The 23,518-nt window shown below is 37.2% G+C and overlaps 1 protein-coding gene across 1 annotated transcript in view; it reads right to left on the bottom strand.

The window, feature by feature from the left end:
* Positions 1-759: 759 nt before the first annotated feature.
* The window catches only part of KIAA0825 (KIAA0825 ortholog), a 284,840-nt gene continuing 262,081 nt past the window's right edge, over positions 760-23,518 (bottom strand). Inside the window, exon 20 of the mRNA XM_067568905.1 lies at positions 760-2,394. Within this exon, the coding sequence (XP_067425006.1) occupies positions 2,271-2,394 (124 nt within the window). The 3' untranslated portion in view covers positions 760-2,270. The remainder of the gene's footprint in view (positions 2,395-23,518) is intronic.

Below are 23,518 nucleotides of genomic sequence, written 5' to 3'. Positions count from 1 at the left end.
TTTCCTATCATGTTAAGCTAACTCAAATGAGCTAACAAGAAGGAAAAACACTTCTTTGCCCATCAAGACAGGGCCTATGCTAGTTATACCCAACAGAAATGTACCCTTTTGTCATAGGGTCCCCATTCCAGAATGCACTCTCATGATGTAGTATCGCCCTCCAGGTTTCCCATCCTCAATTTTTCCTTCTCAAGGTTCCTCGAGAATACTTCTCCAACATTCTCTTAGGCTAATAACACCCATGTCATGGGGTAATTTATTAATATAGACACCTCAAATCCCCAAATAAAGGTCAATAACGTAATTCAGAAGGTTCATGCTCCACTGCCTTCTGTGGCTCCAGGCTCTTCATCTGTCCCAATTGTCCTTCAGACTGGTGGGCTCTAAGTCTCACCCCAGAGTCCCCTTCTAGAATTCAAAAGCTCAAATGAAGCAACAGTGCAAACAATGTCCACCCACTCTGGACTTAATCAAAGTCTCATGCCCCTCCCAGGTTCTTTCCCAGCTTCCTGCCCCATGTACAGGACAGTGGCACTCTCCCGGGCCTTCCTCTTGCTCCTAGAGTCTCCTCCTCCCACCAGCCAGGCGTCTCAGCTTATGGCCTGTGGGAAGGAACACTTTATATGGACGATATATGCATTCCTCACTAATGATTTAGGGAAAACTTCTGCTTCAAATATGAATTAGTTTGAACTCTTAGGTTTATGAAGGCAGTGTAGATTTGCATTAAAAAAAACATCCGAGTAAGATATTGTGAACATTTTCAAGCTTTATTTGGTTTACTTTGTAAAAATTAAAAATATATACATGCTATGGAAGATGTAGCTATACCAGAGTTTTTCACTGGGTTACTATTAAGTGAACTTTTATAGGGGGGTATTGAGGATCATATTTCTTAAGGCTTGCCCACACATTTATTTTGAAATAAGGAACGGTGTGAATTTAAACATCAGACCTACTCCAGAGTAACTCCCCATGTGGACACTCTTATTCTGGAATAAGAGCACCTTTTTCCAGTTTAGCTTAATGTACTTCCAAAATTTATCAGAAAAGGCACTCTTATTCTGGAATAAGGGCATCCATGTGGGGAGCTATTGTGGAAAAGCTATTTTAGTCAATTTTCCTGTGTAGACAAGCCCTTATTTTGTATGTCTATACAATAACAAATTAATTAGATACTATACACATTAAAATAAATTTTGACAAAATAGGACAGAATAATCCAAGTATTCTGATTGACCTCCACCCACTTGACATATTATTTAATATGGACGAAACTAATGTGGTTAAGAGCATGTATGCCTCATTTGCCAACATATCACATCTACCATTCTGGGGAATCCCTCTAGCTATGTTTCAAGCTTTAAAAGCTTAGTTGTGGGCTTAAAAGTGAAATCCAAAGCAGGGAAAAATGGTTTTTTACCCTCCAGCACTTCTTTATGATGTATAATGACTGTCTCAAGATTAAAAAAACTGATTTTTCATTTTTATTTTTAACACTTTAAAATATCAGTGCCTCATTTCCCTCTCTTCGCTGGCAGACCCAAGCAAGATCTTTGGAAAGCTACAAGATGCAGACATCATTTGAAACAGTCCAATGTCTGCTCTACACTAGAAAAATTACCAGTTAGGGGAATGGAGAACTGTACCTTAAATTAAAACCTCATGCAGCATCTCTATTTATGTCTTAAAATGATCTTACCAAGGTCCCTTGGAAAAGAGAGGTAACATGAGGTCCAACTCTCCGTTTGTTTATGTCATTGTGACTCCCTAAGCACAAGTCATAAGATTGTGTTTGGATGGAACAAGGGAAGAGGCTCTCTGAACTCTATCCTTCTGCACACCCACTAGGGGTAGATGGAACACCACTTGGAAACCCACATGGCATGTGAAATATACTGGCAAACTTAGGCTAGAAAATGTCCAAAACAGTATTATTTATAATGCTGTGGTGAGCTTTATGCTTTAAAAACAATTTTTCATTTGGTCTTCAGCTTCTTGCCTCCACTGCACCAAGGTATGTCCTACTGTGTAACACAGCATTTTCACGTTTTTCTTCCCTACCACACATATAACTGTTGCTGTTTTAAGGAAGTGACCAGGCAATAATAGAGTAACACCCTTTAGTTTCTAACTTCTACTCATCAAGATACAAGTTCCCCAGTTTTCTAGTCATTTAATGTATGCATAAAAGGGATTATTTTTCAATTGTCACTAAGCAATTATTGTAATCATGTTTAATTCAGCAGAAAGTGTGACACAAACTCTTTTCAAGGTGACAGTTTTTCTTTATCTTCTGAGGCAAGAGGGGACTGTATGAAATAAACATTTTTTAGGTGTTCCACCATAGCTTTTTCCTCCTCTTCCAGACCTCCATCTTCTTTCATCTCCCATCTGAAAGAAAATATATTTTTGTTAGTTTCCTTGTATTTTTCAAATCCGTTATTAAACAAACGGATAAAAAATTCAAATTGGACACCCCATATTTATCATCAAACGTATTGTGTTAAGTGAAATTTCTGAACCACACTAGATAGGAACAGAAAAATCACACCCTATTTAAACTGCCAAATCTCTGACAAGCTTCCTCCTGTGTCTATGCCATAGCATTTTCCCTTTCAGTTTTGTATCACACCTTAGTAGCAAATTGACCAGAAGCAGTGTAAAACTGACAGAGAGAGGTGGAGCAGCTAGCATGTGTTTTTGAGATGGAGGTTGGCAAATACTTCCCAGAGTTAATTGCTTTAAAGTGAAAAATCAGATAGCACAGCCTTCTTTATTTATGAACAGTGTGGCAGGTCATCATACTGTTACAGTGATACAAGTGAATTTAAAGAGCTGCCTTATAAAATAGCTTAGTTTTTTGAAAATGTCACATACACTATCACCTCTACAAATAACACAAGCATCTTCCTTTTCCCTTATATTGAGGCTCACTCTAACCTAGGTTCCAATCCTACTTCCTAAATCAATGGCAAAACTTCATTGACGACAAAGAAATCAGGAGTTACAAAGAAACCTAGGTGAGCAACAGAGAACCCTAGATAGAAAATATATATTTTAATTACATTTATGGTTCTCTTTTTACTATATTCCTTCTTGTAAGTTTGTTTTATCATCAGTGATATAGGCTTATTTTAAGAAATATTCATAATATTATAATATTACTTTTCATATCATAATTAAGAACATCTCCAGGGAACTTCTGTGCACATATTTATTTTTATTTAGCTCCATTCATATTTCAACACCAGTTATTGGAAGGCACAAGGAAGGACATTCAAACATATTTATTTGTTTATTAAACAGAACTGATTTCGCTGATGATGGGGTGACATTTTACAAAAATCCCACAAACTACTCCACAGAAAGTTATTTTAATGTAATAGTGTAAGAAGCATTTTACTCTCACTTCTAAGAACAGCAACAAACAGTTGAAGTATTTGAAGAGTATTTGAAAGTGTCTACAGACCTACTGAAAACCATTCCAATAAATGTCACAACTACAGCATTCAATTGCACTGGGAATCCCTCTTCCTCCAAAAAAACTCCTGAAGGCTTACCTGTTCCACTAAACATTACAGCATTGTATCTCATTCTGTGTCTGATTCTGTTCTCATATACACCAATTTTAAACTGAACTCCACTAACTCCAGGGTAGTTATTCCTGATTTACGCTGATCTATGTAAGAATGGGATAAGGAATTCAATTCCTAAATGTTTCTGATATGATATCAGTAGCAAAATGGTGATCCCCCCCCCCCTCCCCCCAGCATTTCTTCTTCAAAGAAAACCATCTACTGAGGTGAATACAGGAAATTCAAACTTCTCTTTTTCGGTTTCTGTCTGACTGACTGCAGTAATATTATGACTTAGCACTTACCCAACACTTTTCATCCACCGATTATTATTTATTATTTGTATTATGGCAGCACGCAGGGCCCCCCAATCATGGATCAGAGTCCCAGGTGTGCTAGGCACTGACTGTACAGACAGACAGCATAATGACAGTCCCTTCCAACAAAAAGCCTATAATGTAATCTCAAAACACTTGACAAAAGTGGCTAAATATCATGATCACCACTTTTTACACATGGGAAAACTGAGGTACAGAGAGTTTCAGTGCTGAAGGTCACACAGAGAATCGATGTCAGTACCAGGAAGAGAACTCACATCTCCTGTCTGCTAATAAATACCTTGAACACCGGACCACTGTGTCCTCTGTAAAAAGAGAGGGTCAAAATTTGCCCTGAGATATATTTACCTGAAAGTCCCATTGACTTCAGTGGGAGTTGCATGTGCATATGTAAGGGCAGACTGATACAAAAACACAGTGGTACATTGACATGCATTGTGAAGATGTATCCTTACTGCCAGAGAGGATTAGAAATTTTGTTTTTAAAATAAAATGTAAGGTCTAGCAAACATAGCAAAATCTAGAGAAACCTGGCAGGAGACCTTAAATCTCAGGATCTCATGGACAGCAGGAGTAGAAGATCCTCTAAGCAAAGATCCTGAAATCATGCAAAGTCATTAGTAAAAAGGAGGAAACAATACACATGTTTAACTGTTTCAAAACAAAGCTTTTCAAAGCATTTCGTGAAGCATTAGTGGTAAAGATTTATGTAATTCGTAATCCAATAAAACCAAGTTTAACATATACCATACAGAATTCTGGATAAACAAGACAACCATTGCCAAATTATCCTTACTCAAAGAGGAAGGATGGTCTTGTGGCTAAGGTACATGACCGAGACTCAGGAGATCTAGATTATATTCCCAGTACTACCACCAACTCACTATGTAATCTTGGTAAACCACTTAAACACTGCGTGTCTCCATTTCCCCACCTATATACTATATTTCAGCATAAGGAATTGTGATGTTTCATTCATTATTTATAAGGTGCTGAAATACTGCTGTGATGAGGTCTGTAGAAATGCCAATAAATAAAATATACATTCTATTGATTACCAACATATACAAAACCAAACCAAACTACAAAAACTGTAAAATGCAGAAAAATTACCTTTGCATTTTAGTCTGTGATGTTTTATTTGTGTCAAACACATTCCAGCTGCCAATAAAACCATTAATTGATTCTCGATTGAGCAGGATATTGACTAATTAAGCTGCCAAGGAAAAAAGGCTAATTCTCTCTAAGAAAAAGCAAAACATAGGAAGCTGTCTGATGTTTGTTCTTTTTTGCATAGGTACACGTGCTTTATTGCGATATAATACTTTACAATAACTCAGCAAAATGATTATTGTATAAATAATATTATGAGCTGGATGAAACCTTGTTATGAATTGAATTAAAACCTCATTCAAACTGATGTGTGAATATACCTTTCATTTAAGATAGCTAAGAGACAGTTAAGGAAGTGTTTCTCAACCTGCAAACCCCTGGAGGTCCACAGACTATGTCTAAGGTTTCCAGATGGGTCTGCACCTCCATTTGAAATTTTTTAGGGATCCACAAATGAAAAAAGGTTGAGAACTACGGAGTTAAGGGACCACATCTAAAACAAGGCCTAACAGAGTGTTCCCAGAAACAAACCATCTGGGCAGGGGAAGGGGTTCCACTGGGTATTGTCACCAGGTGCATGTGAGTATGTGTGACAGAGAGAACACACAGAAACTGAGAACAGAGAGAGGCAGAGGAAAAAAGCAAGAAAGCCAAGTAATAGCCTGTGAGCATAGTGTGACCATGGAAAAAGCTAAAGAGAGCTTTTGGGTCAGTTAACTAAAGAGGCTTGGGTATAAGCTAAGAAACTGTTCCTTTTGTTCTTAGTTCCTTCTGCATTCAGAGAAGCAGGCCTTAGTACATTCCTTGTATATAACAAAATTGCATCAAAGAAAATACCAGACTCCATCAATTTCTACTTCCAACTGGAACATCCCAAAGCTCTGAAGTTTGACTAGCTGCCCAGTTTGAAAAGGGGCAACATTAATTACTAATTAGGAATCAAACAAATAGTATCTAAATAAACATTTTAATCACTGGCGTTAATCACTGAGATTGTGCATCTTCTATCTCTTTGTTTCATTGTCAAATGTACATATTTAAGGTAATTTAACTAAATTTTATGTGCATGAAATATTTGAAAACAGTGAAACCCAGTGATGATTACTGATCCCTCTTAATGTAACTAAACATTTTGTAGTTAGTGACATTAGAGGAGGCAGAGATTTTCAAAAATGTGTGCCTAAAGTTTGGCCTGATTTTCAGAGCTGCTGAGCACCTCCATCTCCTATTACTTTTAATTATAATTTGTTTAAGTGGATTTTGGAGCCTAACTTTAGACATCAAGTTTTGAACATCGAGGCCATAATTCTGAAAGTCAGTTTGGGCCAAATCCTAAAGAATGCATAGGCTCCATTCTTCTTTGTCAATGAGATCTGCTATGGCTTGCTTAATTCTGATGATGGCCTAGCTAATGCAGGTAGGAGGTTTAAAGAGTCTCTTAAGCTGCTCCATGACTGCAACCCATCAGCAGGGGAGGAAGATGAAAATAAATGGGAATCAGTGACAGGTAGTGGGATTTAGGCTCCTAAGTGCCTAAATCATTTCTGAAAATGAGATTTAGACTCTTAAATCAGTTAGACATTGCAACACTGAGTGCAGCAATGCCTAAATACCTTTAAAAATCTGGGCCAAAACTCTTGGAGACAGGTTTTGCATAGTGCCTTAAACAATGAGGTCCTTGTCTCAAGCTCCTGGTGGGGTAGACTCACTCCTCATCTGGCGTTCATCAGCACCAAAGCTCTTCAGCTGATGAAGGCCAGGATCTGAGAGTGACCAGTGTGAGTGCCAAGGTATGTTACAGAATATAGCCTTGCTTTTAAGAGTTTGCATGAACGTGTTTTGCACACAAGCAATCTTAACAGGGCTTTAACTAAATTTCTGTTTGTGGGGAATATCTTGTTGTTATAATGAGACTATACTATCTATTTATCTGCAGGACAAGAATGATAAGAGCACTTATTAGAAAATGAAATTTAAATAGACAAACTGTGACTGAGTTGAATAGTTCACACTCAAAATTAACCAATGCATATTTTTATGACACACTGAATTCACACAATTACACCAGAAATTATAAAATGTTAGGCATCCAATAATATTTAAGTATTTTTATTTATTTAGACTAAAATAAAAAAGATGCCCACATAAACACTAGATGCATAAAATATGACTAATAATACAACAAAAATGACAGCAGCGTTAAAATTCCCTTCAAACAGGAACTCAGCCAGCTAGCTAGCTACAAAACACCTCCTTTCCATCTCTTTGTTGTTTTGGAAAGCATACTATCAATCTTGTCCAAAGCCACTATCAAAACATACCAAACAGTAAAATCCTGAAAGCTAATTCTGCATTCCAGTTTTACATCAGTCTAAGTAACTGTCAAATTCAGTGAAGTTTCACTGATGTAAAACCTATATAAGCAAGAGGAGAATAAGGTTCCTGATATTTATCATTTAGGGGCAAGGGACATTTATCCATAGATAGAATGAGCCAGTGTCTTTAAACCCATTCCAACTTAATGGGTTGGAGGTAGTTCTTTTCTGAGATCTCTCAGTAACATATTTGGCAGCTAGTATTACAATACCGCACAAATCTTTAGAATAATTAAGTCTAGGCACAGGATCAAAGAGTCCCAACAGAAATAAGACCAATCCAGATCTGTAACACATAGTATAATTTCTCTGATCATAGGAGAAGTGAACATGGCAACTCTTAATAACAAAAAGACTTTTAGCACTAGAAGCAGCATTAATGTAATAATAGCCACATCTCACAGGCTAGTTTGTGTTGCTTATGTTTTACTAAAGATCCTGGGTCAGACTTTGGGTCTGGATCTCAGTTACACTGACATAAATCTGAAATAATTTAAATGATTTAAGGAGAGTTATGCTGAATTTACATCAGTGCAAGTAAGATCAGAATTTAGTCCTCTGTGCACTGATCAAACAGTTCAAATACAAGCCTCCCCACCCTCCTGCAAATACTATAAAACACTTTATATTATGTTGGGGGCTAGGCAATTACATCACTTCATTGAAGCTGTTGGGTGGGGGAGTCAACTTCCATTCAAGCTACAAGAGGGAACAATGAAATGCTCCTTTGTTTAGTAATAGCTGAAACAATGGAAAACCACTGCCCAATGACTTGACTGCATGTAAGCCTGGGTAGTGGCCGCTAGGCCATGAGGTTTCTCAAGGGTCTGACAAATACAAGAAGGGGGACTGGTCTGGTTGAAGCTGTGTATCTGTGGGTGGGAGAGAAGCAGCAGAAATACCAGAGAAGCAGATAAAGATGACAGCAAAGAAGACACGATGGCTGGAGAAACACCAGCATTACCCTGAGAAAAAGTAAGAGTGTGTTTTGGGTGAAGTGCTGGCTGGAAAAAGCTTGGAACTGTGAACAAATAACTGTCTCCTGTTGTTTTGATTCCTACAGTGTTCAGGGAAACAGACTTGGTGTACATTCTTTGTAAATAAATAGTGCTGCAACAAAGAAATACCTGATTCCATCATCAGTTTCTCCTCCTAACAGAAACAACTCACAACCCCCTGAATATTGGCTAAGTGTTCAGATCCAAAAAAGGTTCTAATACTTTAAAAGTTATTTCAGGTCAGAACCCATTTTTGCATTCATTCACAAACCATTGGGTACCAGTGTGTGTTTATCCTTTAATGGCTGGGCATTCCTCTCTATGACAGATCACTGAAAGGAACAACAAATATGACAACCAACAATATTCGGAGGCTTAATGTTTATCTGAAACCATGACAGTTGATATTTCACACAGTTAATGCCCCCAAAATGCTCTGGGACTCTGACATAGGGACCATATACGTGTGTGTATGGGTGGCTGCAGTGCCAGATTAAGGCATGGATACTATAGGCCCACTCTTAGGGACCCTGTTCCTGGCATCATGCCATATCAGAATCACGGCTTTCAGAAAGTATCTCTCTACCCCACATGGTTGTGAAGAAAAGCTTGAAAACACGAACTGATGGACTGATGTCTTTGTGTGAGTGCACAGACTGCATGGAACAAAAGCGTTGCACTGCCCCTGCATCTCAGTAGGATGTTAAATCCAAGATCCACTGCTCTGGAGGGCTCTGCCAAAAACACCCCAGCAGAGGACTCTGTATTTGGCAAGTGCTGGGCTCATCCACCCACCAAAGCAGATACACCCCAGCTGCAGGAGTATGAACTGGGACATCATCGCTTCTACCCCTGCCTTTCTATGAGTTTAGGGCTCCCTGCTATTCCCATGGGCGGGGTGGGGGGCTACTGATGCCACTCCTGACTAGGGCAAGAAGGGGGCTCCATGCTACCACTCTGCCACACTCCAAGTGGAGACAGGATACCTGGGGCCCTGTGTCACAGTGTATCTAGGATCCCATAGTGGTCATTACAAACTGGTGTAAATTACAGCAGCACTAAGGATGTTCCCAATTATGCCTGTGACTAAACTGGCCCCTAGCAGCCACAGAGATCAGTGGAGCATGCAGGTGGATTAAAGCCACCCATGTCACTCAGGCATTAGTAAATTTATTCTCTTCTCATTCAATACATACCAACCAAATCCACTTACATACTCACATCCTTTTAACCTAACAAATGCCTTATTATGTTATAAAGTATTATAGCTCTGTGACCAGTAAGATCCAGTACAGAAATGATCCCTAAATAGTCCAGTTGTGACCCCATGATGGAGCCAGTCATTAGAAAACATTATACCTAAAGAATGAAACAGAGCAAGGTACAAGAAATTTAGTCTTAGCTGTTGCAACCATATTACTATAAAAATTCTCGGAAAGTATTTATTTGCAAAAAATAGTGATTTTTGTTAGAATGGCAAAATTAGAAACCATCATAGAGTTCAGTCATTTCAACCTTCATTAAGCAGGTGGAAGCAGGACTCACATTTTGCTTTTCCCCAGTAGCCAAACAAATACAAAGCTTCAAGGGCTATCAGGAGTCATAATCCTTTTTGAGGAAACTTGGCAATAACAAGTGGAAAGGCAGAGGAGCTCCTAAGAGGGACCATGTATGGAGCCAGCCAAAACTTAGATCACTTTAAGGAGAAAGGAAGGTAGGGTTCTGGAATTATGTCCAACAATACTGGCAAGGGACAGCTAAGTTATCTTACTTGTAATAGTATTTAAAACTGTAAGATAAGCAGAAAAAGAAAAAATCCTCTGCAGTATATTTAATGACTAATATAGTTAAGAAGAATTTCACAAACCAACATGTATAATGCAATATAAATCAGTGGTACCTTTGCCTTGGAAACTGTTGTCCAGCTATATCTGAAGTAGGACAGGAAACTCTGGATATGTTTTAATCAGGCACAACTTTATTATTAGATGTCTGGCACTATCTGGCAGACAAAAGTGTACAGCACAAATAGCTCCATGATTATTTCAATATCTACTCGGGATTTTCTGTCAGCCCCCTTTTTTCCATCCTGTTCCCCCAGCCAACCCGCTGCTGGGACCTTACCATCCCCTCTTGAATGAGGGTTAAGGTAAGCTATAAAGGGAGGTGGGGTTAGTTCCCTGCCATACCAGTCATAGGTGCACCAACCTCCCCTCTTCTGCTTCTTTAACAAATGAGACTAATGATGAGCTTGGGAATAGTGGTAGGGTGGCTAATGGGAATGAGGATATGGAGATAGAAATTACCACATCCGAGGTAGAAGCCAAACTCGAACAGCTTGATGGGACTAAATTGGGCGGGGGGAGCGGGCGGATAATCTCCATCCAAGAATATTAAAGGAACTAGCACATGAAATTGCAAGCCAATTAGCAAGGATTTTTAATGAATCTGTAAACTCAGGGGCTGTACCATATGACTGGCGAATTGCTAACAAATTTCTTATTTTTAAGAAAGGGGAAAAAAGTGATCTGGGTAACTACAGGCCTGTTAGTTTGACCTCAGTAGTATGCAAGGTCCTGGAAAAAAAATTTAAAAGAGAAAATAGTTAAGGACTTAGAATTTAACGGTAATTGGGATAAAATACAATATGGCTTTACAAAAGGTAGATAGTGCCAGACCAATCTGATCTTCTTTTTTGAGAAGATAAGAAAATTTTTAGACAAAGGGAATGCAGTGGATCTAATTTACCTAGATTTCAGTAAGGCATTGATACAGTACCACATTGGGAATTATTAGTTAAATTGGAAAAGATGGGGATTAATATGAAAATTGAAAGGTGGATAAGGAACCGGTTAAAGGGGAGACTACAATGGGTCAAACTGAAAGGTGAACTGTCAGGCTGGAGGGAGGTTACTAGTAGAGTTCCTCAAGGATCAGTCTTGGGACCAAACTTATTTAACCTTTTTATTACTGACCTTGGCCAAAAAAGTGGGAATGTGCTAAGTTTGCTGATAACACAAAGTTGGGAGGTATTGCCAATACAAGAAGGATTGGGATATCATACATGGAAGATCTGGATGACCTTGTAAACTGGAGTAATAGAAATAGGATGAAATTTAAGAGTGGAAAGTACAAGGTCATGCATTTAAGGACTAATAACAAGAATTTCTACTATAAGCTGGGAATGCATCAGTTGGAAGTGACAGAAGAGGAGACGATCTGGTCGTATTGGTTGATCACAGGATGACTGTGAGCCAACAATGTGATGTGACCATGAAAAAAGCTAATGCAGTCCTTGGATGCATCAGACGAGGTATTTCCAGTAGAGATATGGAGGTTTTAGTACCGTTATACAAGGCGCTGGTGAGACCTCATTTGGACTGCTGTGTGCAGTTCTGGTCTGCCATGTTTAAGAAAGATGAATTCAAACTGGAACAGGTGCAGAGAAGGGCTATTAGGATGATCCGCAGATTGGAAAACCTGCCTTATAAGAGGAGACTCAAAGAGCTTGGTTGTTTAGCCTAACCAAAAGAAGGTTGAGGGGAGATATGATTGATCTCTATAAATACATCAGAGGGATAAATACCAGGGAGGGAGAGGAATTATTTAAGTTCAGCGCCAGTGTGGACACAAGAACTAATGGATATAAACTAGCCATCAGGAAGTTTAGACTTGAAATTAGATGCAGGTTTCTAACCATCAGAGGAGTGAAGTTCTGGAATAGCCTTCCAAGGAGATCAGTGGGGGCAAAAAACCTAGCTGGCTTCAAAACTGAGCTTGATAAATTGAGGAAATGGTATGATGGGACAAGCTAGTTTGGCAATTGACTGATCTTTGACTACTGGTGATAGATATGCCAATGGCCTGTGACGGGATGTTAGATGGGGTGGGTTCTCAGTTATTACAGAGAGTTCTTTCTTGGGTGTCTGGCTGGTGAGTCTTGCCCACATGCTCAGGTTTTAACTGATGGCCATATTTGGAGTCAGGAATGAATTTTCCCCCAGGGCAGATTGTCAAAGGCTCTGGGGATTTTTCACCTTCCTCTCTAGCATGGGGCATGGCTCACTTGCTGGTGGACTCTCTGTATCTTAAAGTTTTAATCCATGATTCGAGGACTTTAATAACAGTCATAGGTTAGGGATCTATTACAGGAGTGGGTGGGTTAAGTTCTGTGGCCTGCATTGTGCAGGAAGTCAGACTAGATGATCATATTGGTCCCTTCTGACCTTAGAGTTTATGAGTCTAAGTCCTTTACCAAGCCATTTATCTGATCAGGGTATCCTCTCCTTACGGAGTACCTGTGCTGGACATCCGCCCCCACACTTACATAATGAGTTGCTACATCACAGCCTAATTCTCCTCCCTACTCACCCTAACAAAGCCCCCACTGAACCTGCTGTGGGGAAGGCGAAAAAACACCCACTCCGCCTTGGCCAATTTGGTGGTGAGGGAAAAATTGTAGCTAATGCAATGCCCACCGTGGGTCCTGACCAAATCTGGTATTTTGCCCCTTCCAGTCCCTGGGTAATTAATCAGTGTGGCCATGCTGACCTACTCTGCTTTTGCAGCAGCGTCCATGCCTCTCTCTTCCCCCCACCATTAAACTATACTCCATCCTCCAGTAAGCCAGACAAAGCCCCCCTCCACTAAAGGTGCGGTGCAGTCAAATCTCACACAACACACAGTTCCCGAATAACTCAAGTAAGTAAAACTTCATCAAAAGCAATGAAATATATTCTCAATAAACTGATATAAGGTGCATGTCCATGAACAAAGTTTTGCATTAATTAACAGATTATTATCCCATTTAGATATGACTCTACTGCCACATTTCAGCACTGTTAAATATTAACACTAGCTACTGTGAATTACTTTATGATTCCGTTTCATCCTCAGATTTAGGAGGTGATTATAACAAGTAGTCTGTGCAGTTACTTGTCCAAGCGTCCCAGATAAAATGCTTTGAAAGAGGGTCGCTGTCCTTCTCTTCTTCCCCTAATGCATCAAGGAGCCTCTTAAAACCCAGGAAGAAGTAGTGAAACCATTAATTTGAATTTATGGCCCTTAGAGTCATTCTGAAACACCACTTAGCTGGTCTGATTGATTCATTTAATTAATATGATTTGTTGCATATTTTTAAGTAGAAGAGTTGTCTGCTCAGGAAGAATGGAACTAAAAATGCTAGTAGAAAACATTTAAAATAGTTACTGCTTGCAGTACAAAACAAACAAAAGTATGGCAGTCTATGACAATGGTAGCTTAACTTACCCAAAACAGTAAATCAGAAGATTCTCTCTAAAGATATTGACTTCATAATTGTCAGTGCATTTCACTGTCTTAAAAAGTCTTAAACTAGTTCAGAAAGTCAAAAATATCATGTTTTCCATAATGTCGTTAAATTTGCCATTATCTGACAATGTTTATTAAATGAATTTGACAGACACCTGTCCTCTCTTTCACTTTCTCAAACAGTTGCATTAGTAAGCTCAAAGTGTTATTACCAAAACCCTAATCAATAACAGGAGTCAAGGCAAGAATCTATGTTTGAATTCCCAAAAGGGATGAAAATACCTCTGTGTTCAAATGGAGGAAAGGATTCAACATTTACAACTCCAGAATTGTCCAAAATGCAACATTTTTTAACTAGCATATCACAAGTGCATGACAATTGTTTTGGCAGTAATAGCTGGCACAATTTCAACCATGCAGTAGCCAGTTCAGCTAATGTGAATGTGAATGAAATTACCATAATGAATTGCTTGCAAAATACTGGCTCCATCAACTGAACAGCCAACTTGCAACCTCTGTTATTTCAAATTAATAGCAATGTGGCTTTTAGAGAAGACTTTCAAATATATAGTTGTCACATATTTTATTTTGGATTGGCTTAGAATTTTGTAAGATTAAATTAAATCAATAGTCCAAAAGGTACTAGAAGTTTGAACCAATTCATAATAAAATTATCAAATATTTTGTTTACAGTTTACATAATCATAACGAGTGTTTGTCGTCTGTAAATGTAGTAAATCCAATTTTAGATGCATCCTGAACTAAAAAAAAAAAGATTAGTTAAATGAAAAGGAAAATATGAAGTACAAATGTGTTTTAAGATTTAGGACTTGGAAGAACAAATTGAGCAAAATTTCAAGCTCACTTGAGTCTGGTGGCTTTAAAATGAAACCAAATCCTTTGAAAAGTTAAATTAATGTAAGTCTTTTTAAATAGGCAAAGTGACAAAACAAGATGGTTAAGCAATGCCTATGGTACATGAAAATCATCAGTATCTTGGAGGCTGGTATTATCACAACCATGACATGGGTGACTGCAGAAACCTCAACACACGATAAACAGAGATGGCAGCAAGGAGAAAGGTTATCAACTTTAGGGCTGAAAATCAAGCATAGAGGTCTGCCTGCAAAGATCTCACTTGCAGGATCAGGGCTTCGGTGAAAAAAATGTATTCATTAGACAGTATTCTAAATAATTTCCAGTTTAAACATCTTTTCGCATTAGATTTGTGTAACATTAAAAGGTATAACTCCTGAGTGGCCTATCCCTACTTAGGATTTTTCAAAAGCACTTGTAATTGACATTGAGAAATGATAATTTATTCTTATGGATCTGAATAATTTGCATAGAATGTACAGTTTGTAACAATATATTCATTACTATAAAATAAATTTAGCAGATATGGCGAAGTGTTAAATGTAGAGATGAGACTGATGTAAATTTAGCGCATGTCTACACTTTCCTGCAGTTTGGATGAAGGGAGGGGTAAGGATTACATTAATGTAAACTGAGGACCTTTAAATTCACACTCACAGCATCCACATGGGGGAATGATAGTGTAGCACTTTGGTGTGCACTGCTATTTACACCCCCTTAGTCTGAATTGTGGGGCAGTGTAGACATGCCCTTAGATGACACATTACTGGATATACTTGAGCAAAGAAAAATATGTACCATTTCCTTCACGTGCAACCTCGCTTGTATGTTGGATATATTAATCTAGTAAAATGCTACCCATGTTTTTTTTTTTTTGCTGGGTACAACATAATGCTTCAGTGGCCTGATCAAATACTCATTGAACTCAGTGGGAGTGTTACCCTGTGTGGTCTACCCAGATCGTGGCCCAATGCACAGGGTTGGGGATGTAGTGCAGGCTCCATGCACTGCTGCTTCCCCACACGTGTACTTGGGCAGAGAGGGAAAAATACTTCTTCCAGGCACCCATCACTCTGGCTAGTAAAGCTAGCTAAGTGCAAGAGGGGCAGAAGGCAGCACCCTATCATGGTATGACTTCCTTCCTATATCTCCAAGGGCAGTTCCGCAGTGTGCTGTCCCTTATGCAGGCTCAGTATCAATATTTCAACTTTATGTATAGCTTATACATGGCTAAAGCTCATTATATTTTTCTCTCCCTCTGCTTTACTGAATTATAAAAGCTAAAGGGACAGTAAATGGTTTTTGCAATGACCCCAAAATAAATCTTTTTCAATGTATTTTTTAAAACCCATGCATGGCAATTTAGTGTGCACGCATGTAATATATGATGATATATTTGCTTTTTTGATTATCAGTCACAATATTGTGTACAAGTGATGTAAATTGCACCTATATGCCTATGCAAACTCTTTAAAAATATAATATGAATGATGTATTATATTTAAGTGTTAAGATCACAAGGAAACATTTGCAGTTAATACCAGAGTGTATTATATCAAAACTCTTGCAAACAAATTCATATCCAGATAAAATTGACTAAACATTAAGTAACACGGGTTTTTACCTATCACAGATTTCCATCCTTTATGCTAGAATTTATTAAGGACCTGGTTTAAATATAAATTATTTTATTAGTTAATTTTGGAACAGTTTCTGATTTTTGTTTTGTTTATGATTTATACTCTTGGTAAAAGGAAATAAAGATTAAAGAAAATATAAAATTATTTAAAGCAAATGTCAGTTATGACAGGGCTAGAATGTATAAAACTGGCGTAAAATACAAGATGACAATCTTTAACCCAAACACATATAGAGCTATTTAAACCTACTTGTTGGTGCCATGAAGACTCTAAAAGACAGTAGTCTCAATACCTTCCAAAGGTTATAAAGAACAATGATAAAAAACAAAACAAGTGATAAACACATACGAAGATCTGTTCTAATGCAAACATTTTATTAGATTTCAAGTAATTCTATATAGTCCCAATTTTGTGCACCATGTTATAGAAACATTTTCACAGTGATGTATTAGATAAGCCCATTTAGGCCTTTATGTAAGTTGGTACATTTCTGGATTTCCATTTTCTGAGGATGACCCTTTTTCATTCTTTAAAATTACTGTAAAAGAATAGTTTGCACCATTAGCTGATACTTTTAATACATCCAATAATCTTAGCTTATATAACCTTGCAGGCAGGCAAGGTTATGTATATTGGTGCCATTTTTGATCAGTTTCTGTGTTTAAAATTCAGTAACCTATGATAATAAAATTTAAGATAAATATGTTGTTGGCATCTGTATTATCTGTCACACCTCATTAAGCTAGCCCTTACACAACTGTTCAGGAATCTAGTAATGGCATCTTATTGTGAAAGTACATTAAAGAATGAAATGGAAGTTTAATTCTTGCCATTCAAAATTTAACTTTTCCCTACAGTTTACAATCAAGTATCATAGCAGATTTTCCCTCTATTTACAATGTGAAATAACTATCTCAGTCCCCATTGAGTGGTAACTGTTGGCAAATGATGACATTTTAATTGTACATCTGAACTTTGGACAGTATGGAATACATATTTCCAGTCTTCTATATAGCTATTTTATTATCATTATTACTATTTTTCAAACAATATGCTTGATATTGGGCAAACAAAGAAGAAGACACAACTCACATAAAATCTAAATCATACACAGACAGTACCATTCAGACATCATAACACTGGATAAATATTAAAACTCCAAGCAGTGCAAGCTTTTAAGCATATCTAATTTTAATTTGGAGAATTATCATTGGAAGGCTTTACAGAAGCACCATATTTTTAAGAAGGATTTGGATGAAAATAGCAAGTACAAGCCAGTTTCACCCATGCATTATGTAAGAATGCAAAACGACAAAGGGAGTAGGGACTGGTATGAAAGAGGTGTTTTGAATTTAACTTAAATTCCCGTTTATCTTTGATTATATAGTTCAGGAAATGTTTGCTATGCAGTTGAGCCACACGTTTTCTGCAAATAGATCTTTATTGTTAATTTTCTTAATGAAGTTGTTTTGCCATAATTTTCCAGTATTTGTGTGAATGGTGCACTTTAATAATTGATAAATGGAATATAAGTGATAGGAGATAAACAACAAAAATATGTGATTTTTTTGGCCATAAACTAAATCCATCACTACAAAGATGTTCATAGAAGACTATGTTTTTCATATGTGAATGCTGAAGATAAGGAGGTATTCCAGATAGGAAGTAAGGATGAACTAGTTAGGTCATATTTTATCTCTGTTCATGGTAATACAAATTCTGAAGTGTTGAAGACTAACTTCTTTCTCAGAAGAGTAGGCAGATGTTTGTGTTATGGCAACATAACATACAAAGAGTCCTTCAAAAAGATACCAAATCTGTTCCTATACTTACAAGGGTTGGCACATAATTATGACAAGGAAGACTTATTAGCCACTTGAAGAGCGAAGGAGGCATTTCTGAGGACGGGACTGGTGTTCATTTAAAAAAAACCTGTATATCTTAATAGTGGAAAAAGGCAAGTGAAGCCATTGTCTCTCTCTCTCTCCCCCCCCCCCCCAGTTGTTTCAAAATGAAGTAAAAAAGAAACAAAGTCATTTTTTGCCAGCCTCAGGTCTTTAGGCTTGATCCTGCAAGGTCTCCCAAGGCTTGTGTGGAACTCTCATTGAATTCAGTGAAAATTTCCTCATGTTTCCAGAAACCAGCCTATTATCTATAAATATTCAATATCCTTCTATATCTGAAATAGGAATTGTGAGGACTCTGGTCTTTTTGATATGTTAGGGTTTGAAACTTCTCCAAGTAAGAACAATATCCTGAGTGTGTTAATTAATTCAAGAGCCATGGGACTGAGGAAACAAGATCCTTTTGCTGCATGAGCATATCATCAGTATATACATTTAATTCATGCCCTTTCTCAACAATAGTAATGCCTTCTGTCTAAAGACCATCTCTAAGAGTTCATCTTCTTTATTAAAGAAAAAAGACAAGGCACCTTCTACTTGTCCCCTTCTCAGGTGGAATGTAGAAGAAATATTAAATGTCCACAGGACAATTATACAGACATTTCATTGAGAATAAAAATAGCAGTCTAAATCTAAGTTTATTAAACACTGCCACAGTATAGCCATTCATCCCTATCAATAGCTAGTTGCATTCTCTGCAACTAACTGCAATGTATTTGTGGGGAAATCAGTGTGATGAGATGTCATCTTTTCAACATATTACCAGATAATGGAACCTTTTTGGTGCATTATCTCCTCCTTTCATAAAACCTATTTATGAATATGAGAGTGGGTTTAATGTCTTCCAGTCACTTAAGCAACAATGTTTTCAATGATTTGAACAATATATTTAACAGTGAGCTGGGAAAAATCTCAATAGCCAGTGTCCATATATTTTTTTTTTAAACAATCAAAGTAATGAGCATCATACATCTATCTCAAAGCATCATTCTTGCCTCAGATGGTTCTGAAAATACTTTTTATAGTCTAGGTAATAGTTAGCTAGGAAAGATATTTACAAGTCTACTGGAAAGCCATCTCAACCCAGTGCTTCTCCTGATTTCAAGTCTTGAACAGCTCTTTCAGTTTCCATGTAGGAAAATGGTATCCGATCATTCTACTTTAATGACACTGAATTTAAGGCAACATCTCCAATAGTTTGATTAAATTGTATTTGGTCAAAAGAATTTTTAAGAGAAATGTTTAAACGTCTTATTAAAATCTAGAGGTTCATTTATAATACATTCTTCTTTCTGCTTTCTTGAAAGGTGTTTGTTTTAATTCTTTTTTGCATGTAATTTCACTGCTTTTTTAACTCTTTTTAATATTTCTCTTTAACCCTGTTGGCATAAACACACTATTCTGAAAGAAATTCAAAGTGGGAAAGCAGTCACATAACACAGCTGTTAGACTATGCTTAGACCATTCCAGTGAGTCTGTGTCAAATATATATGGGAACTTTAGTAGTAAGGTCTTCACACTGGAATCTGATCTGTTGGGATGCCATCTTGATGTCTCTCCTACATCTAGCAGTGTCTTAAGCATTCTTGAGGCAAAACAAAACTATGTCCATCTATGGTGGACAAATTATAGAGACAAATTATAACTGGACCTTGCTCCCATTTGAGATAAGAATGATGACTAACCCACACCATATTCAAAAGCAAATGCAAAATGCATCTCTTGGATATAACTTTCCCACAATACATTCTTCTCTCTCTCTGTCTCACTCTCACAAACACCCAAAATCTATCCCCAAAGTTTTAACAACAAAATTAAAGTGTATATATAGATTATTCTGTTTTTCCTCGAGGGTGGGAAGGAAGGAAGGAGGAGAGAGAGGCATTATTATTATTAATATTTTTAAATATTTGAAGGTGCTTAGAATACTTCAGAGATGGACACTACAATAAGCAGAGTAAGGAAGGCAAAGACAGATAAAACCACTGAAGGGCTTCTCCATCTCTGAAAAACAAACCAAAATAAAAGAAGATAGGTTAGCATAAGAACTCAACAACAGCACACGGGCGACTTTTTAGAAAGTGTGTCACCAAAAGACATAATGAAAGCTTGCTACAGGGGCCAGACCTGTCCCAGCTATAGATTTGGAAGTTTAGAAAGATGTTTTAAAGGGAAATAGTAACTTCACAGCCGTATAAACAAAACATGACTTTTTTTTAGGCCGGGAACATAGATTTCGAGCTTGCTGGCAAGCAGACTGGTAGGCAAATAGCAGAAGCTTCTATGAGCAGAGAGAAAGCAACTCTCAAGAGGCAATAGCTAGCCATAACTGAGCTACAGTGATCCAACCTTGTCACATACCAAAGCACGATACTCTATTTCTTCTTTCACAATTATAACAAAGTACATTAAAGGATTCTAAGTATTAAATAGTTCCGCTGGTTCTTTTAAAAATGTTTAAATAATTTAAATAAGCCCATTTCTTAAGTGCATAATTTTGAAACATGAGTATTCCAAAGAGCAAGGCATATACTGATCCATCTTTGCCACATTTGTCTCACTCTCTTATTATTACATAAACCAAATTCAAAGGCTGCACGCCACTCTTCCTTTGACAGAATGTTACACCATTATCTAGATTTTAACCAAATTTTAACCAGTTTTCCATAACTCACTTCTGAAGCTCAACTCACATCTTCAGCTATATCTAGGAAATAATTTTTAATATAATAAAAAAATACTAAACTAGGAGTAATGGGATGAAATTAAGAATAAAAATTTAAGAAGATTACTTGCAGTAGTGGCTATGAAGTATTTCTGCTGCCTTTTTATGCATGTGTTTTGGGTGGAGTGGGGAGATTCTGTCCTATGCAGAGTATCCCTGCATCAAGCTTTTTTACTCAGGAATAGCACCGGAGACAGGATTTGGAGCATCAGCTCTAACCAAATATATGAAACATAAAGGGAGAAAATGGAACTAGTATGTCAGTAATTATTTACTTTTGTAATGTGAGCTGAAGGGATAATTTAATCATTGGTGTTTAGACTCTTTAAAGCTTTTTCTAAATTCATTGTGGATTCCTATCAAAGTTTCAGGTTCAGAACACTTAACTAAAGTTTAATATTTTGTTGCTTGCATTGATATTCTTTGGGGCTATAATTTACTAATTGTGGGGCTTTGATTCAGGTTCCACTCTTCACCCCGATGCACTGGTCAGACTATCTGAGCCAGCGCAGGACATTTAAAGGCAGCTGGTTCAGGCCAGCTATAAATTATTACTGCCTAAGAGCAAACTGGAACCAGGGGAAGAATTGTAGCTCAAAGGTGAGTTTCTAAGTCACAACGTCACCTGAGATTATTCCTAAAGTGGTACAATAAATGCCGCATCCTTTGTTCAGGGCTGTGCCTGAAGTAACAGTGTATCCCTATGTGAGAAGAGATTTCAATCTAAAACGCTTTACAATTTCTAGTATTAGTTAGAAATCAGCCCTTCATTTATTTCATACTCACATCCACAGCCAAACCAGGCCCTATCTGAAAATATCTAAATTGCAAAATATAATCAGAATTTGCACAAAATTTGAAAGAGAAACAGTAAACATCTAACGAAATGTATGTGACTGAAGTGAATAGTGTTTGTTGTTTTTATAATATTGCTAATATAGTGATTGGTAATTCAGGATTTTGCTTTATCTCTATGCAAGGAAGAAGTAATTAAATCATTTCAATAATACTGTGCTGTAAGTTTTATAATGCAGTGTTATGATTTTCATTATGGCAATCCTTGCGGTAATTAGGACTCTGCTAAAACCCCACTCAAATTGAGTCAAGACAGTTTCAGTGAAACCAAACCAGCAAGTTCAGCTCACCCATATTTGCATTTTCAAGGTCCACTTGGAATATTGAGTTCATACAAATCCTGAAGCGCCACGTGAACTTAGAGAGACACATGTAAACATTAACATTCTTCTCCAAGTAGTCCTTTAAGCTCACTATTAATTCTCTAATTTATTCTGGGACATCTGAAGTCCCAGAATACATTCTTTGGATTCCTCACGATAGCAATCCTCCATTAGTGCATAGTGAATCATGTGGTACAAATGCCCCCTGAACAGGGATTCTTTATTGCAGAGCAGTGCATTCTAGTATAAATTAGATCCCAGGATAAGGTAAAGGACTTTTAGAAAAGTACATCAGCAGGAACACAGAAGCTTTCAAGAGAACTTGTTGGTTAACAAACCCTTTCCCTCAATATGGCAACTTAAGGTAAAGGGATCTATTTCACAGAACCTGCTATGTTGGGTTGTTGGAAAGTACAGAATTGAGGAAGAGTCCCAGGCTGGCCCATATCATCTCTAAAATTCACTCATCTGAATTGAAACACACCTACTTTGGATATCAATTTTTTTTCACAATGGTAGCGATCATGCTTCGTTATTTTACCAGAAGAAAGATGAACTCTCACTATTTATAAAAAGTTATAAAAATGTTTATCAACATCATTAAGGATTGAAAAACTAAATTATATATATATAATAGATTTTAATAATAAAATGTCAACAAAGTCACCTTTTTTAAATAAGAAACTGTTCTTAAATTATTTCTTCTGCTGAGATTTGTCAGTGTTCCTCATCTTCATAGACATGCAGAAGCAGGAATCCTTCTGAAATGTTAGGGAAGTATTCTTTGCTGAATCAATACTTTATTTTTATTTAGAGAGTGATCTCTTTTTTATATTGGTATGTGCTGAACACATATTATTCCTATCTTCCTTATTATTTTTAATTTATTGTTTATATTCCTATGGTGCCCAGTAGCCTCAATCAGGATCTGGGCCCATTCTGTGAGGCACAATACAAACACACATAAAGACACTTTCCCTGCCTCTATGATCTTAGAATCTAAGGCCCTGATTCAGCCAAGCACTTAAGCATGTATTTAACTTTGAGCAGATGCTTCAGACTTAAGCCTATAATTAAAAGATTTTTGCTGAATTGGGGCCATAGGGTATGATCCTCATCCCTTCATTTTTTGTTTTGTTTTTTAAGACTCTACCCTGAAAAATACTGATAGGTGTAAAGTTACTCACATGAGTATTAGTCCTAATGAAGTCAACTGGACTACTTATGGGCTTGATCATGCAAACATTGACACATATGAGGAACTTTACTCATGCGAATATTCCCATAGACTTCAATGGGACTCTGCACAGGTGCAGGAGCAATGCAAGTTGGCAGATTTCAATGGAAGACTGGTATCTAAAATAGCAAAGCTGAGTCAAACTCTTCGAGTTAACATTTTTTAACAATATGTCTTATTTTCTATCATGTAAAATTATAAATTAATAACATAGTAATTGAGTTTAACTGTATGGTCAATAAGAGCTAATCTTTGAGGAAATCTAGA

The sequence above is a fragment of the Emydura macquarii genome, unplaced genomic scaffold (genome assembly GCF_026122565.2).
Source record: "Emydura macquarii macquarii isolate MOO-44397 ecotype Brisbane River unplaced genomic scaffold, CSIRO-AGI_Emac_v2 contig_2897, whole genome shotgun sequence".
NCBI lineage: Eukaryota > Metazoa > Chordata > Testudines > Chelidae > Emydura > Emydura macquarii.
The sequence above is the reverse complement of the archived record's forward strand: the minus strand, read 5'-3'. Positions and strand labels throughout refer to the sequence as shown.